General features: G+C 28.2%; 1 protein-coding gene across 3 annotated transcripts in view; it reads right to left on the bottom strand.

Moving 5' to 3' along the window:
• Positions 1-7,341: 7,341 nt before the first annotated feature.
• The window catches only part of LOC129963132 (activating signal cointegrator 1 complex subunit 1-like), a 36,746-nt gene continuing 27,248 nt past the window's right edge, over positions 7,342-16,839 (bottom strand). For all 3 annotated transcript variants that reach the window (XM_056077237.1, XM_056077246.1, XM_056077229.1), the window contains 2 exons: positions 9,256-9,424; positions 7,342-7,494 (listed from right to left, as the gene is read on the bottom strand). In XM_056077237.1, coding sequence (XP_055933212.1) covers positions 7,381-7,494; positions 9,256-9,424 — 283 coding nt within the window. In that variant the 3' untranslated portion in view covers positions 7,342-7,380. The remainder of the gene's footprint in view (positions 7,495-9,255; positions 9,425-16,839) is intronic.

Below are 16,839 nucleotides of genomic sequence, written 5' to 3' on the forward strand. Positions count from 1 at the left end.
AATATAATATTTTTTACTGAAACAAAGCATTTTTTTTTTACAGAGTCACTCAGCATTTAAACCTTATGGGCACTAAAGAATATCTTTTTTAATTTATGTAATATCTCAAGAATTTGTCAACAAAATTTTCTCAGATTCATCATAAGCAGATCGATTGATTAACAATGTTTAATTTTAAATGCATCAAACACTCAGAAAATAAAAATAATCGGTTAAAAAAACTACTTTAAAACCGATGTGCTTAAAACTATAAGCATATACCAAAAATATATATAACTAACATAAATACAATTTAATTACAAAAGCACACAACTCGCCTAAAAATATGTCAACATCCGTTGAAAATTTTTGTCAACAACCAGAACACAATGCGCATGCATGAATTTTCAACGTTAGTTACGGTAACGCAGATGCGTGAATTTTTCTATGCCAGTTGGGGTAAAGCTATGCAGATTAGAAATTTTTAATTTCCTTTAATCTGTTTTATTTTAATTCAAAGGTACTTCAGAATGAATCTGAAAGATCGATTCATTAACAATGTTTAATTTTAAATGCATCGAACATTAAGAAAATAATAATCGTTTGAAATAATCGGCCGAAAAATCTTAACTCTAGCCTCATTAGCGTGGGGGAAAAAACTGAAGCCTTTCTCATTTGGCGGTGGGGAAGATGAAAAGATTTTTTGGCGGGAAAGTTAGTTTTTAATTAATAATCAAAATTCTAATTAAAAATTCAAAAAAAGGGACCCCAGGTGCACATTCCCGACCTCCAAGGTATACATGTACCAAATTTGGTAGTTGTAGATCAAACGGTCTGGCCTGTAGAGCGCCAACACACACACACACATTGAGCTTTATATAAGTATAGATAGATGGTGTTATAAGACGTACTTATTTGGATATGTTGTAAATATAAAAATATTTGCATTCTTTGATAAAAGAAGGCGTTGTGCCAGAATATTGATTACTGGTAAAATTGTTCTACCAGAACCAGCAACATTCCATTGCAGCTCTAAAAAAAATTCCATTGTAAGATGCATATACTAAGAAGTCCAGTATCTAAACAAGTTCTATGTAAGATTATGTATAAAGTTGAAACAACTGTCAGGTAGTAGAAAGCAAATCAACCTTTTCTAGCATCAAAAATGTGCATACCACATTCATTGAAAGCTGCAGTCATTGTTAATGCAAGCATGCCAATTATTTCCCATGTATTAGATGTGTCATATTCCATTGTATTCAAAAAAAAAAAAAAAAAATATCTTTCAACAGGTTTGTCATTTTTATCCAAAAGTCAAGCCAATGCTGCTTCAGGATTTAGACTCGATATTTGTGAAACTTTCAATTCAGTTCTTATCTGAAATGGTGTTTGTATCATAGTCAAGAGATGTTATTCTGTGGAGTTGGGAAGTTCTCTTTTGCCTCCAAATGCAAGTTGATATCCATATAAGTTGAATTTGGACAATGGAAAATCCTCTTGCTATCCAGGAACCCTTGTATTTGGAAAAAGTGACCGTACTGTGTGGCTTTACAGTTCAATTACCTTCATTGATGGATTGCATTTTTTTGAAGAGAGAATTGCAAATGGAATCTAAACCTATATTACTGATCACAATACTGCAATATTTTGTAATCCCATAACTTTAACAGCATAGAAACCTTCAGGGAACCATTTTCTTATAGGATGGCATACCTTACATTGATTGATGTGACTGCATTTCACAGATGCATGGGTGACCAGCTTCCATTTTCTAATAGCATTGCCTTGTTTGCTAGATATCGCTGCTTGAAACTTATTATTTTGAAATTCTTATTGTCAAAGGTCAGTATTTGTGGCAGATCTAAAGAGCAGCATATGGTCCCATGTTCTTGATATTTAAGCAAGGCTTACTTTGGTCAGCTGCAGAAAATTAAGAGTACATTGTTGAATGTGAAAGGGGGTTTATGCAGTTTTAATGTTTTTTCTTTTCAAATATTATTTAACATTTATAAAGCATATTAAATGCATATTGGATGAATTTTTCTACTGAATTTTATTTTAAAAAATATGGAGTACATTATTTTGAATCATCTGTAATTTATATTTTATTTGGATTAACAGGGGGCTCTGAAATAAATTCGAAAATGGGAAACATTTTTTTGCTAATCCTGTGCATAACAATGGATTGTATACTTTTCAACAATAAAAGTGTAGATGGTGTGCTTTAATTCTTTTAAAATAACACTAAAAATAGCCACTAATTTAAATAATTTTTCATATGTGCTTAAAATACCTGCAGTTTTGTTTTAAATTTTAGGTTTAGCTGTTGCATTTATAAAAAATAGATTATAACATCTGTTCCATTTATTTTAGTCTAATAAAAAGTTAAATCTATTGTTCTTTTAGATCGAGTTGATATAAATACATGGTGGTGACATTTCTGTCTTTAATTCGATTAATGCGCACCATTTTAATGAAATTGAATGTGAGAATACCTAATACATTCTGTATGAATTTATGATCAAAATTCAAGATTAATTTTAAAATGATACCTTGTTGGATCCAAATAGCTGTGACATGGATTTGTTGTCATATTAAAAAGCCCATAATTTTCTTTAAATTATAATGATGTATAGTGTCGCGAAAAATGCTTAAATTTATAAACCATTTTTAAGCACCTTAAAAGTGCTTGATTTTTAAAAATGTCTTTAAAAGGTGCTTAATTTTCTGAGAAGTGAGAAAAAAGTTTCCCACACGTAGAAGGCATTTGAAAGCTTGGTCGCTAACACTTGTTCACTTGGCATATCAAGGAATTAAATCCAATAAAAGGGAAGAATTCGGAGAAGGAATTTCAGGATGAAATAGGTCCAGGGGCTCCAACAAATTAATATACTTAAGGGTACATTAATACACTTAATGTACCCTTTTACCCCACTCTCTCTGTTCACCATTGTTCATTTAAACGCGACAATAGTTTCCCCGGAAGTAGCAGTATGAAATGCATACTGTACCATTGAATACCATATGAATACCATACTTGTTACCATTTGAAAAACATTCGAACTTCAACTTTTAGTATTTTGGATGTTGAATAATTTATTAAAGTTGTGCCTGATGATTTTGTTGCATCTTTTTTGTGTTGAATAATACGCCGATTGGTCTGATCAACAGAAAAAAGAATACAATAGAATGAATCTGGTATGATTATGAACCATATTTATAAATGTGAACATTTCATATTCTTCCAAACATTTGAATTTATTAATTAAGCAAATTGCATTATACTGTTGGAAAACTTCCTAGGAATGTCGAAGGTTATGAAGAGTCGGAGAATACTATACCTCGTGAATTTCCACCTACCTTGCGTTTTCGCTATCTTTAAGATTACTTTGATGCTTTTACTGCGGACTAAAATGAGTTAAGAAAGTATAGTACGCGTCAAAAAATTCGAATTCCAGAAATCTTGTTCGAAAAACATTTTTGGAAAATGTCCGTCTGTCTATAACAAAGATAACTCAAAAAATGCCTTGAATAGACGAATGAAATTTGGTATACAGTCTTTATACCAAATTTGTAGATTTATATAAAATTTTGGGCAATATCCGCTAAGAAAAAGACTGTTCGAATATAATTTAACGCGATAACTACCAAAAAAGAAGGGAGTTAGATGGGTCAAATTTGGCACACACTTTTAACATCTGTAGTGTACACACCTATCAAATTCTGAGCCAAATCCAACAAAGGGTTGGTCATCTGTCGGTCCGTACTTTCAGAAACTATATGTACTACTTTTAGAAACATGCAAAAGCGGTCATTCAAAGTTGCAATGACTTAAATATATCAAATTTGCTATGTGATTTTGTGGCTATTATTGTAGTTTTGTGTCAAATTTTTATTTCAACCGGTCTAGAACACACATTCGATTTTCGGATACTATTAACCGCATGCCAGGGATTAATCCCCAAGGATGGCATGATCAATTCAGTAAAAATAATAAGTTTAGTCGAAGGTTAATATTTCTCAACTGCATCATACGTCAATGCTAAGCAAGGTGTTCTCTAGAATAACACCTTTATTAGAGAATATTCTAGAAAGCTTAGAAGAGAGCACTCCAGCTGGTTTGTAATTGATAGTGATTTTTTCCCTACCAAAGAACTGAAGCATATCTTAATTCTTTTATAGTTGCGGGGAAAAGAAAAGGTTTGCTGAATTATATACTCGTATCATATTAAAGGGCGAGGGGAAAAAAAATTATAAAAGCATTCATAACTTGGAATCTGTAAATTGATTTCAATAAAGTATAAAAAAATTGTCTTAGAAATAATTCCTTTTACTTGCATGTATGAAATTGCCAATCGAGTGTCAGTTAGGTATAGCTTAGTTTAGTTATATTGACATCCCGTTTTAAAGCAATACTAGGGCTGTTTTGGGACGGATCTCTTAATCTTGAACAGCGGTCAGATGAAGAGAACGACACCTGAGCTGGCACTCCCCCTTCCACATCACACCAGCGGGAAGTATAGAAAAAGTATTTTGAATGTAGAATGTGATCATCCGAGCTATACGATACTATTGCGTATGGTCAATAATTAGATTGCTTGCATGTATGAAGTATTCCGATTTGAAGTATTTGCAAAGTTATAATGGAAAGGATCTCATCATTTTAAATTGTGGCCAGATGACAAAGACAAGACTTTAGTATTCCTTTCTCTCATATTGGATCCATGGGGAATGTTTAATCCTTAGAATCAGATTTAATGTGTATATCGCCTACATATAAGGTTTATCTTTGATTCTGGTTTTAAAGCCGAGATCGATCCTGTCATCAGCCCACAGGCACCCTAGGATGCAACATCTATTATGCTAGAAATAAACTACTTTACACATCAGAAGTGCCAAAAGAAGATTATTTAGAAATAAAACAAGTCATCCTGCAACATTCTAAAATAAATAATTGGATTCAATAATGGATATATATTTTAATTGTTTACTGCTGATGATAATCCATAATACAAATTTAATGTCATCTAGAATTGTCAGTTTACGAGATGAAAGTACAACCAGATTTAGAACATATAAGCATCAAACCACTCACACATATTACCTTTTCATTATGAATCTTACCCAAATGAAAACAGGTTCCAACTTCTAAAATGAACAATACTGTTTCATAAGATAAATTTGAGCTCATTCCTGAAGAAAACATTCCTCACTTGATTTGCAATACAAAAGACAAGTTTATGTGCCAGCCATAAATGCTGATGTGAGGAGAGCAACATATAGCCAGTGACTTTGCATCCCGTTTAGTTTAGTTATTTTAACATCCCGTTTTAAAGCAACACTAGGGCTATTTTGAGACGGACCTCGTCATTTCGAACCGCGGCCAGATGAAGGGGATGACTCCTGAGCTCGCACCCCCACTCCAAGCTTCCACACCACACAAGTGGGAGGACGTTTGACCCCGACAGATTTAACGTGCTTATACGACGGTCCTTCGGTGGAATCGCGTCTCGAATGTGAGTCTCCGGTTCCGACGCCAAGACCTTACCACCAGACAACGCGGCCCGACTTTGTATCCAGATAATCACCATGAAACTTTCGCATGCAGTGAACATTGAAACAATCCTTATTTCTACAGAAACACAAAACCTAAGTAGGGTTGTTGCTGAGGTACTAATTTTTTTAAGCATATACTTGCAAACATCTATCATTGATACTTCACATATCTTTTATCCATATGTTTTGAATGCTAAATTTTTGTTGTAGAAACTGAATAACTCACATTTAACTTTTCTTTTCCTTCTGATTTTGAACTGCCATTTAATTTTCAAATGGTATCTTAATTTACGGAAGAAGGATATTTCAGGTTTTCTATTTCACTGTACAACAAACTCATTTTATTCTCACATATGCATTTCTATTTTGCGATTTGCAGGTGATATATTCCATTCATTCTAATTAAAACTTTTTTTTAAATATATTTAATTATTTGATAAATAATTTATTACTTTTTGAATGAGTTTGTTTCCTTTGGAGGGGGGGGGGTACTTTTCCTTATTTATGAAAACCAATATACTTGAAATCTTTAGATAGTGTAATCTTTAGATAGTAATATTTCAATAGTGTAACAATGAATATACTGTGTCTTTGAATTTTTGAACTCACCATACGGTCTTTGAATATTCTCTTTACACAAACAAAGAAAAATCTTAAAATCCTGCAGACTTAAGAAACAAAACCAAAGTTGTTTTTTAAATAGAAGCAAACTGTTGCTCAAAAATTTTTTTCTCATTATTTCATTTTAGTAAAAAATGTATTTGATTTAAAATTTTACTAAGTAGAAAAAGATAAAAAAGTATAATTAATAATTTTCACTGATAAATGATAATGGAAAAAAAAAAATGTATTGGAATGTAGTATGTATTTTCTAGAAAATATACTACAGAAAATTAAAAATGGAAATGTGTATAGAAGAAATATTAAAATCAAGAATTAATTAGTTTTCTTATATTGATATATTAAGCAAAACTTTATAATTCATTATTAAGGTTGTATATTTTTTCCTTCTTGTGCATAATTATTTCCTGGTGAAAGCGGGAAAACTGAAAAATGACTTATGAAGATCAAAGCCAACATTTATTTCATATTCAAATGCATTGAAATAAAGTAAGCCATAAATTTAACTTCCCACACATAAACATATTGTGGAAATGCAGATGGAATCATAAGAGTTACATAATTAAAATGTGGGAACATATGGCAGAAATTTGATTTAACAAATTAGCAATTGACTCAGATAAAATTTTAAAATTAATAAAAACTCAGACAGTTTTAATTTAAAGTATTTCAACTAAACTCACTCAGTAAAAGATATTTTTTTAAAAATTATCATTAAATATTTTATTAGCAATTTTTTTCTTCTTTAAACACTTAGGTCCAAGGGGGATTCCAAAAGTTTAGGGGGGGTCATAAAATTTTTCTCATCACGGGAAAAAATGTATGAAGCCCTAATTTGTAATTATTTTCTAATTCAAAAATTAAACAATTCAATCATTCATAAACTGTGATAACTTTTCCATAATTTTCTTTGGATGAATGAATATCAATTTAGATTAAGTTTTAAAATAAATACTTTTATGCTTCACATAACCTATAGAAGAAAATAGTCATCCAGAGAATATATGAAATTCAGAATATTTACGGAAATAAAAATGGAATTATATGCTATTAAAATAATTTCATAGAATTTTAATAAAAGTACAAGGCAATTTCAAACCATACTTATATTTTTTATAATTTGAAATGACCATGGTAGATATATAGATGGTGCCAATATGTGTATTTATATTAAAAAACAAAAACTTATATATATAAGTTTTATTTCTTCATTCATGATAATTATCACAATTCAAGTACATAAAATGGCTTATAATAACTATCTTTCCCTGAAGTGAAACGAATGGATACATGTATTTGTGACACTGTTGTCTGTCCAAATGAATAATTCGCATATTTCTGAAAATAAATCCATATTTAGAATAAATGATGAAATTGGATAATTTTCCTTTAAAAGTACTTTAGGATTACAAACAAAAGCATATAGAGATATATGTATATATATAAATAAATAATACCCATAATAAAATTGCTCAAAGGGCATAATAAAATAAAAAGCATAACTAATAATAATACAGTACCTAATAATAAAGCTTAAATAATACAATGTGTACAATAAAAATGCTCAGATAAATCATATTCACACAGAACATGAATTCATACTAAAACGAGTTTCAACTTAGAAATGAAGTATAAAGGCCCCCCCCCCCAATAACATCTGGATTAAAAAATAAATAACCAAACAAATTTCTGTTGTTATTGCTATTAATTCCAGGTGTTCGAGTTTTGATACACCAAATAAATGAATCCAAAAACTTGAACCGAGTCTCCAAAAAGCTTATATACCTTGAAATTCTAATAGATGAAATAATGTTAGCAAATTAAGTCAAAATTTTAATTTTCATAAATATTTCTATCATAGTTTTAAAAATATTGTATGTATTTCCAAATCTATTTCCATATTGTTATTGTCTACAGAAAAATATGTTTATGGATTTGTTCAGAATAATTATTCTGCTTACTATATAAGGGAGCATAAAATGACAAAAAATGTATTTAATTTTAGAGATTTTTTTTTTCAGTGATAAAAGAACTAGGTTTTATGCCAGGCATATAATATAGTCAAACAACTTAAATATTTGATAAACTCTTATTTTCAAGAATATCTGTTGGCCTTTAACACTCCAAGATCCAATTATTTTGAATAATAGTTTAAATGTTAGAAAATTAACTTTTAAAGTGAATAAATCACTAGATAATAATGGAATAAAAATAGTCAATGACAGAGTCATGGTATAACTATATGCAATGATAATCAATACATGTGAAAAAATAAGCATTGTTAACAAAACTTATTACTAATGAAATATATATGTTACAGCAAACATGCTTAAACTAGCGATTATACATAATTACCGGACTATTCACATTTACCGTAATATATTACTATCAATTCTGTAATTACAAAATATTTTGGCAACTTGCAATCAAATTTGGCAATATTTCAGCACTTTGGAGGCAGAATTTGTCAATACATTTACCAGTTTGGTGTCACAAAATTTCTACTCCTTTATAGAAAATTTAAAAATACTGACTGTATACAAAATCTAACTGTAATTGCTAATCAATGAAGTTGCTGTACTTTCATTGAGTGAAAGTGGCACGAGATTGCAGTTGTTTCTCACCGCGTAGATACTGTTGAATCTGGCAAAGAATTTGAGTGAATTTGTCATGAAGCATCCTGTCTTTTGCTCTGTGCTTTGTGAGAGAGCTAATGTGTAGTTGATATAGTCTATTGAAAATTGTTTGTTTTGTTTGAGAATTGTTTTTGTTTCATTAACTGTAATATTTGTAAATATTTGCAAATTACTACAGTAAATAAATTTCTACTATCCCATCTCAATTAAAGTCCATTCAATTTACAATTCCTTCTGAAACATATCAACATTAGTATTTTAAAGTATAAAAAAAATCTTACACTTTTCAGTTATATAAGCATATAATTATAATAATAAAAATAAAATAAAAACACTAAGTGAAATGTACACATGTTCTATACAGTGTAGTTTTAAAGATTTATTTTAAAATCTAAATGAAGAATAGATCAGCAAAACATTAAAATAAATAAATAAAAAATTTCTTAAAGAATATATTTCTTACTTCTAATATTTGAGAGGCATCAAATGGTTCCCTATAACCTTTAACACCGGGTTTACCTCTCATAAGAGTAACATGAAGTTTCACATTGTTAGGATCGTCTGATGCCTCTTTTCTGCCCAGAGGGCTCATAGAAAAAGTATCTGCTAATTTGTTAGCTATAATCTGCAAACTTCAAAGTTCGAAAATCATATAAAAATGTATATATTTATAAATGTACACGAACATTAAAATTGAATCAATAAACACATGTAATTTAAAAACATGCTATTCACAACTTTGTTCCAAACAAATACAGCAGATATTTTGAAAATGTCATAATTTAATTATAATTATAATAGAAAAGCATAAAAAAAAAATAGAGCATAAAATGAAAAGTTTCAAAGACTCAAAATAACAGTAAAGAAATTTTTATTCTGTTTTCTTTAATAAAAATTTACTAAAAAATTCATTTTTAGGAAATTCTTAAATTTCTTAAGCCAGATATAAATTTTAAAGTGCAAAATTTTCATGCTCAAAACAATGTTATTAATTTTTTTCCTTCTGTGTGCGAGAGGTTTAGTTTTAATATAATAAAAGTCTAAATTCAGAAGTATCACAGATGATTTATTATTAATTTTTCAAAACTTTCTTAAGTCCATTTATTATTTGTCTTAGTTTGGAAAATAGGAATATAGAATTCATTTTTATTTAATACATAATTCTAACTTCTTCTGATTCTTTAATGATACATTTTACTGCTTTTATTTCTATTTGTATTGGTTTTTCCATCTAGTCTGCAGATAAAAATTTATAAAAATTAAAGTTGTATAATAAAATTTATATTTATCTAATTTACTTTGGTCTTAAGTTAAAGAGTCAAAGCCAGAATCTCAAGACTTACTTTTAGACTAAAGCTAAAATTAAATATCACAGCAGACATTTCAATAATAGCTAAAAATTAAATAGCTCTAAATTTTATTTGCGAAAGTGGCATATCTTTAAAAAATATTTTATGCTGTAGAGCAAAACAAAATTAAAAAAAAAATCATCTGAGGATCCTCAAATGAAAGATATATTTATTATGAAAAAGTTATATAATTTTGCTGTAAAATTAATTAAAAAAGTTAAGCACATTATAAAATTATTGAAAACCTAAATAGCTTAGCTTATCTTATTAGTTATGCCAATATTTACTTATTGATTTGAAAATTTGTATTTTAAACCAATGAAGATTCTATATCATTAAAACATAATATGAATTTATAAGAATGTGTATTTCATTGGAACATTTGTTTTTAATATTCTAATTTTTTTTCATGCATTAATTTATAGAGATTGATTTTTTTTAAACTGAAAAATAATCTGATTCATTAAAATTTTAAAAATAACTTTGAAATATGAAGAATATGAAACAATTTATGATAAACTAAAAATATAAATCAACATTATAAATATAAATCTAAGAAAAATTGATCTTTAATCTGCAAAAGATCAAATTGTCTTTTTTATCCTGTTATAAAATTATTCCATTTTAATAAAATTTGTCTGAATTTTATTTTTTTACTTCTTTTAGTGGCGATCCAATCGTTTTTCATATACTATTGAATAAAGATGATATTCCCCTCCCACTATATAAAATTTTGATCCTTGCATAAGATGGTAAATTACCTAGTCTAGCATTGGCAAACAACAGTTACAGCATATTTATCTTTGGCATGAATCTAATATGTGACTTTTTTTTTGTCCATCAATCTTAGGCTTGCAATTAATACATAACTACTCAAAAGTCGAATATGTATCTGAGCCTTTTTTATGGCCAACTGAAACTAAAATTTGACTTAATTAAAATTGTGGTTAGAAGATCACATATCAAATTTCATACATTTAAAGTCTTATTTTTCGGTTATTGCTTTTATATATATGAAAATGTGGAAGATGTCAAACGGCGAGTTCTCATATGAATTTGATTCAAAATTTGATATATAACTATATTTTAGATGTTAAACCTAAATTATATCTATCTAGCTCTTTTTATTTTGTAATTATCAATTTCACATGTACTCGGATAGCCAAACAGATTTCAACAAAATGGATTTCGTTAAAAATTCAATAGAAATTTACAAATTTAGTGTTAAGTATATAAACTAAATTTTACCTATCTACCTCGAAGGGTTTTTGAGTTATATTCACAAACAGACAAGCATACATAATGGCGAAAAAAGAGCTTTTCAAACTCAGTGAGACCTCAAATGTGGAATTTTTTTTAAAACTTGAATTAGAATTTTTTGATGATTACAATATTTTTTCTTTGTATAGAAGAAAATAAAAATACTGGTTTTAAGATAAAACACTTGTTTTAAAAAAACTCATGCTTCCTACACCAAACATTTCAAGGACTCCTAATAACACCCATATTATACTGATGATCACGCCAAATTATTAATGTTGAAAAAGCTTTATTATTGTTATATTTATACTGATTCTTCATTTATTTTGATAGTATATAATCAAGTTTCTTCAAACCTTCTGAACTGTTATATGTCTTTTGCCAATTCTTGTTATTATATCTGTTCATATTTAAGTACATTTTTTTATGAAATTTCATAATAAACCATAGTTTTGAAATTGTTATCATAAACATATGAGAAACTTTATTCATTAAAACTGCTTACAATATCATAAACATATGGGAAACTTTATTCATTAAAACCGCTTACAATTTAATAAACTAACAAGAGTTTCTAAAATTTTAAAGCATACCCAAGCAGCAAGAGAAGTCGCTAAACGATTGGCCAAGCATCGCAGCCATCTGATATCCGCCGCCCGTATTTTGCCAATGTCACCTTTGCATTGGCGCGACATCGGATTTTGACCATATTTTTTTCTGTCGCCTCTGAAGATCGCTTTTTCATCGGGGCGAACTCCTACGGCGACTTAGTGAAAAAGACCGGCTCAAAGCAATCGGCCCATAGTCGCCTCGATGTCTGGAAAGTTGCTTTTCCTAGGCGGCGCTATGCGAACATATTTTAGAAATTACCCATGAATAACCTGGCGTGTATTGGATTTTGAAATTCAACCAGCAACGAATACTGTCATTTCAAGAAACTTGGTAAGTGTAAAGTTTTTATTATTATATATTTGTAAATAATATATTATTTATTCTAAATAGTGAATAAAAAAGATTATTTTTGTTGAAGCCGTTCGAACTCGTTGCTTACCTGAAACATGGAGTTGCACGTGATATTATTAGCGTTAGGCGTAAGCGACCATTATCATTTCTTTTCTTGTTTGTATTCTTTTCAAGTGATTTTATTTCGTATCTTTTTTTTTTTTGTGTCTGTTCTTAAATTATTGCAGATATTTTCCCATTTCATTTACAATGCCTTTCCTTTTGTTAACAACAATTTATAATGAAAAAAGTTTTTAAAAAAATATTAAATTGCGTTCTTATGTTTTGGTTTTGCAATAACATTTGTGTTGTGATATTCGAGTTTTGATTTTTGTGAACCCGGCACAAGCTAAGAATCCGTTCAGGAGCATACGCCGGAAAACAAACTTCATTCCTTCCTTCATTCCTATTATTTTTATTTTGACATAAGGCTAAAAAAATAGATTAGCAGAATATATTTATTGTAAATTTCAAAAAAAAAAAAAAAAAAATCTTTAAAACTTGCAATTATGTAGTTATATTTGAATACTCTTATGTGAATAGTTTATAATTATTTCACCTTTCATAAAATAGTAACATAAATTTTAAACCCATTAGTTTAAATTATTTTTCTCTATTGTCCTAAACATTATTATAATATTTGCCTATATAGTTCATTATCAGATTGAAAACATTATCAAGCTTATGAAGTTCTATATATCTATTTTACTCCTTAATTACATATCTCCAATTGTCAACAAATATTTTATTTGTACTTTTAAAAGAAGTGAAAGCTCAATCATTATTCTAATTAAGGAATATGTTTTTTAGGTTCATCAAATCTGCAAAAAGAAGAGTGAACTTGAAGAAAAGTATATGTATAATTCTTTATATGTATTACCAGCAAAATATGAAATCCAGTATTCTATAGAATGGCCAAGCATTGTATATAATGCCTAAAACAAGCCAGTAATGTATGAAACAATTTGTATTTCATACATTTTCTAAGCATTCTATAGAATGCCAAATGACAAGCTGGCAAAGTATGAAATACATCTCTCATTCAATGAAATAAAAAAATTTGTGCAACCTTTGTTTCAAAACTGAAAATGCAATTAAAGATAAAATAAATTTTAAAATTGATCTATAAATATAAACAAAAAAAAAATTCTCACTATTTGTTTGGAAACTACTGTGCAAGTTTCTATTGCTGACTTCAAAAAAGAGCAAAATATTGGAAGTTACAATTAATGTGATGGAGTATGGTTTCTACCGACTTGGAACATCAGAAGGAAATTTAAAACAATTATATGCGAGACAATTATATGTCCCAATTCACTTAATATCCTAAGAACTTGTTTAGAATTGAAGATATTCCAAATCACAAAATTTCTCTCTGGTCAGTTGCAATTACTCAGAGCAGTGGAAGCAATCAAGGATTTATCAGATGTATGTGTTTAAGTGCCAAAATATGTAATGTCTTTTCGTGAAAAATGTAGTAAAACTTCAAAATGTTGCAATGTGATAGGCTTGAATGACAAGTAGGTAAATTTTAATTTCTGATTTTTTTATCTGAAAACTTATTTGCCTTAATTAGAAAGGCATAAATTTTGTTTTGTACAAATTTTATTTTTCTATATAATTTGAATAAATTTTTTTAATGGCAACCTCATTATTTTTTCAGACTGACAATTCAAGTGATTTTAATTCTATTTAGCTTAGTTAATTTTCCTTTTCATTTACAATTTTTCTATGAAAGAAGTTATAAAGTATTAAATAACATTTTTATATTTTGGTATTGAAATAACATTTGTGTAATTATTTTTATTTTGACATGAGGCTAAAAAAAGTTTAGCAAAATGTATTTATTTTAAACTTCAAAAAAAAAAAAAAAATCTTTAAAACTTGAGATTATGCAGGCACTTTTGAGTTCTCTTATATTAATAGTTTCAAAGTATTTCGCATTTCATAAAACAGTAACATAAATTTTACTCCCATTAGTTTGAGTTTTTTTTTTTTTTTTTCTTCTTTATTATCCTAAACATTATTATAAAGTTTGCTTACACAGTCCAGTATCAGAACAAAAATATTATGCTTATGAAGTTCTATAAGACTTTTGCTTGTTAATTACTCATCTCCAATTGTCAACAAATGTTTTATTTGTACTTTTAAATGAACTCTCAATTTAAATGAAATCTCAATTACTATTATAATTGTTTTCTAGGTTCAGGAAAAATGAAATGTATAAATAAATGTATAATTTTTTATATGTAGCTGAAGATTCAGTTATACATATATATAATATTTATATAAATGTGTGTGGATTTTTAGAAATTTCAAACTCTTCAAGTATTACATAATAAATAAAGTTTAAATAAATTTTTTATAAATTATTTTGTGTCAATATTATTTATTCTTCTAAATTATAAGTCATAGTTTCAGGATTTTGCTTGGGTGTATAAGTCATTACAGAAAATTCAGTAAAAAATTTCAAGTAAATTATTATTTTACTTTGTATTTCTAAAATATTATTTAATGAAGGTCTTTGTAAATAAATTGTTTTGCATAGTTGTTTTTCATTTCTCCTAAAAATAAAGAGGGGAAAATAATAATTAAAAAAATATTTGTCTAAAGAAATTTTGTATAATTGAAAGTAGTGTTTACATTTTTAGGTATGGAGTTTTTGTGAAATATTCAGAGTTAATCATAGATCAAATTTGGTTCTTGTGCCATGAAACAAAACCAAACTAATCATAGATTTTTTTAAAAAAATTAGAAAATTGAAGTAAATTGTTAATTTGGGCTTGTAAAATGTTATCAATTGGACATTAGCTAACACTAACATTTGTAATGAGGTATAAAATTTCTACACCATAAAGTAACTTTGTAAGTTAATAATAAATAAGATTTCGTATAAGTGAAAGAAGTATTGTATTTTTGTGAAACATATTTTTCAAATATTCAGAGTTAATCATAGATCAAATTTGGTTATTTTGCCACAAATCTAAACCTCACTAAACATAAATTATGAAAATATTAGAAATTTGAAGTAAGTTATTAAATAAGGAGTAAGTTTGTGCTTGTAAATTGTTGTTTATTGAATATTCGCTAACACTAATATTTATAATGAGGTTTAAAATTAATGCAATATGAAGTAACTCTGTAAATTAATAGTAAATAAAATTTCCTATAATGGGAAGAAGTGTTCCATGTTTGGGTATGGAATTTTTGTGAAATATTCAGTGTTAATCAAAGATCAAATTTAATTCTTGTGCCATAAAACCAAACTAATCATAGATAATAAAAAAAATATTAGAAATTTGAAGTAAATTATTATTTTGTGCTTGTAAAAGGTTATCTATTGGACATTAGCTAACACTAAAATTTATAATGAGGTATAAAATTTCTTCATGAAGTAATTTTGTAAAGTCAATAGTAAATAGAATCAGTAAAATTGAAAGAAGCGTTACATTTTTGTATATGGAATTTTTATGAAACATATTTGTAAAATATTCGGGGTTTAACATAGATCAAATTTGGTTATTTTGCTACGAATCTAAACCTCACTAAACATAAATTATGAAAATATTAGAAATTTGAAGTAACTTATTAATTTGTGCTTGTAAAATATTTTCTAATGAAGAAACATATAATAGGAATTATATAATTTAGTGTTTTAAACTATTTTTGGATCAGATTTACTGTAAGGTCACCCTTGGCGCGATTTTTTTTGATTGGCGATAAATTTTTCTATATGGCAACCCCCATCCGACCGACAACTAATTATAATAGGGTAATTGCATTAACCCTATTGGTCAACTGAATGTCCAGACGCCATTATTTAATTTTCGTTTGACCACGTTGCACGCGTGCTTTTTCAATCTTCAGCTCCCGCGTTCTTTTATTTGGATTTTTTTGTGATGGCTGCTGCATGGGGAATGTCTGAGGTAAGTGCGAGAATGTTTGGTGAGAATGATGTTATGTGGTATGATGAGAATGTTAATTTAAGATATTTGTATGGACTAGATAAAGGTAAGGAGACGTTTGAATTTTGTATGAAAGCGGGTTTGATTGCGAATAAATATGAGTGTTGTAAGTGTGGCAAGGACATGAAATTGGTTGAAAGGCATGATATAAGTGATGGTTTGAATGGAGGTGTAAATCAAAGGTGAAAGGACAAATGCATGACGTCAAAAGGAGTGTGAGAAAGGGTTCTTTTTTTGAATTGAGTAGAATGACATTGAATGAGATTTTAGTTCAGGTATATTTGTGGGTGACTCAGAGTAAGGTTGATTTTAATATGAAAGAAAGTAAATGTTCTTCTAAGACTATGTGTGACTATCGTTCTTATTGTCGTGAGGTTTGTGTGGTAGAGATGATTGAAAGTAGTATGAAAGTGGGTGGAAGCGGCGTGACTGTTGAGATAGATGAAAGTAAATTTGGAAAACGTAAATTTA

This window comes from Argiope bruennichi, chromosome 1 (assembly GCF_947563725.1).
Source record: "Argiope bruennichi chromosome 1, qqArgBrue1.1, whole genome shotgun sequence".
Classification (NCBI taxonomy): Eukaryota; Metazoa; Arthropoda; class Arachnida; order Araneae; family Araneidae; genus Argiope; species Argiope bruennichi.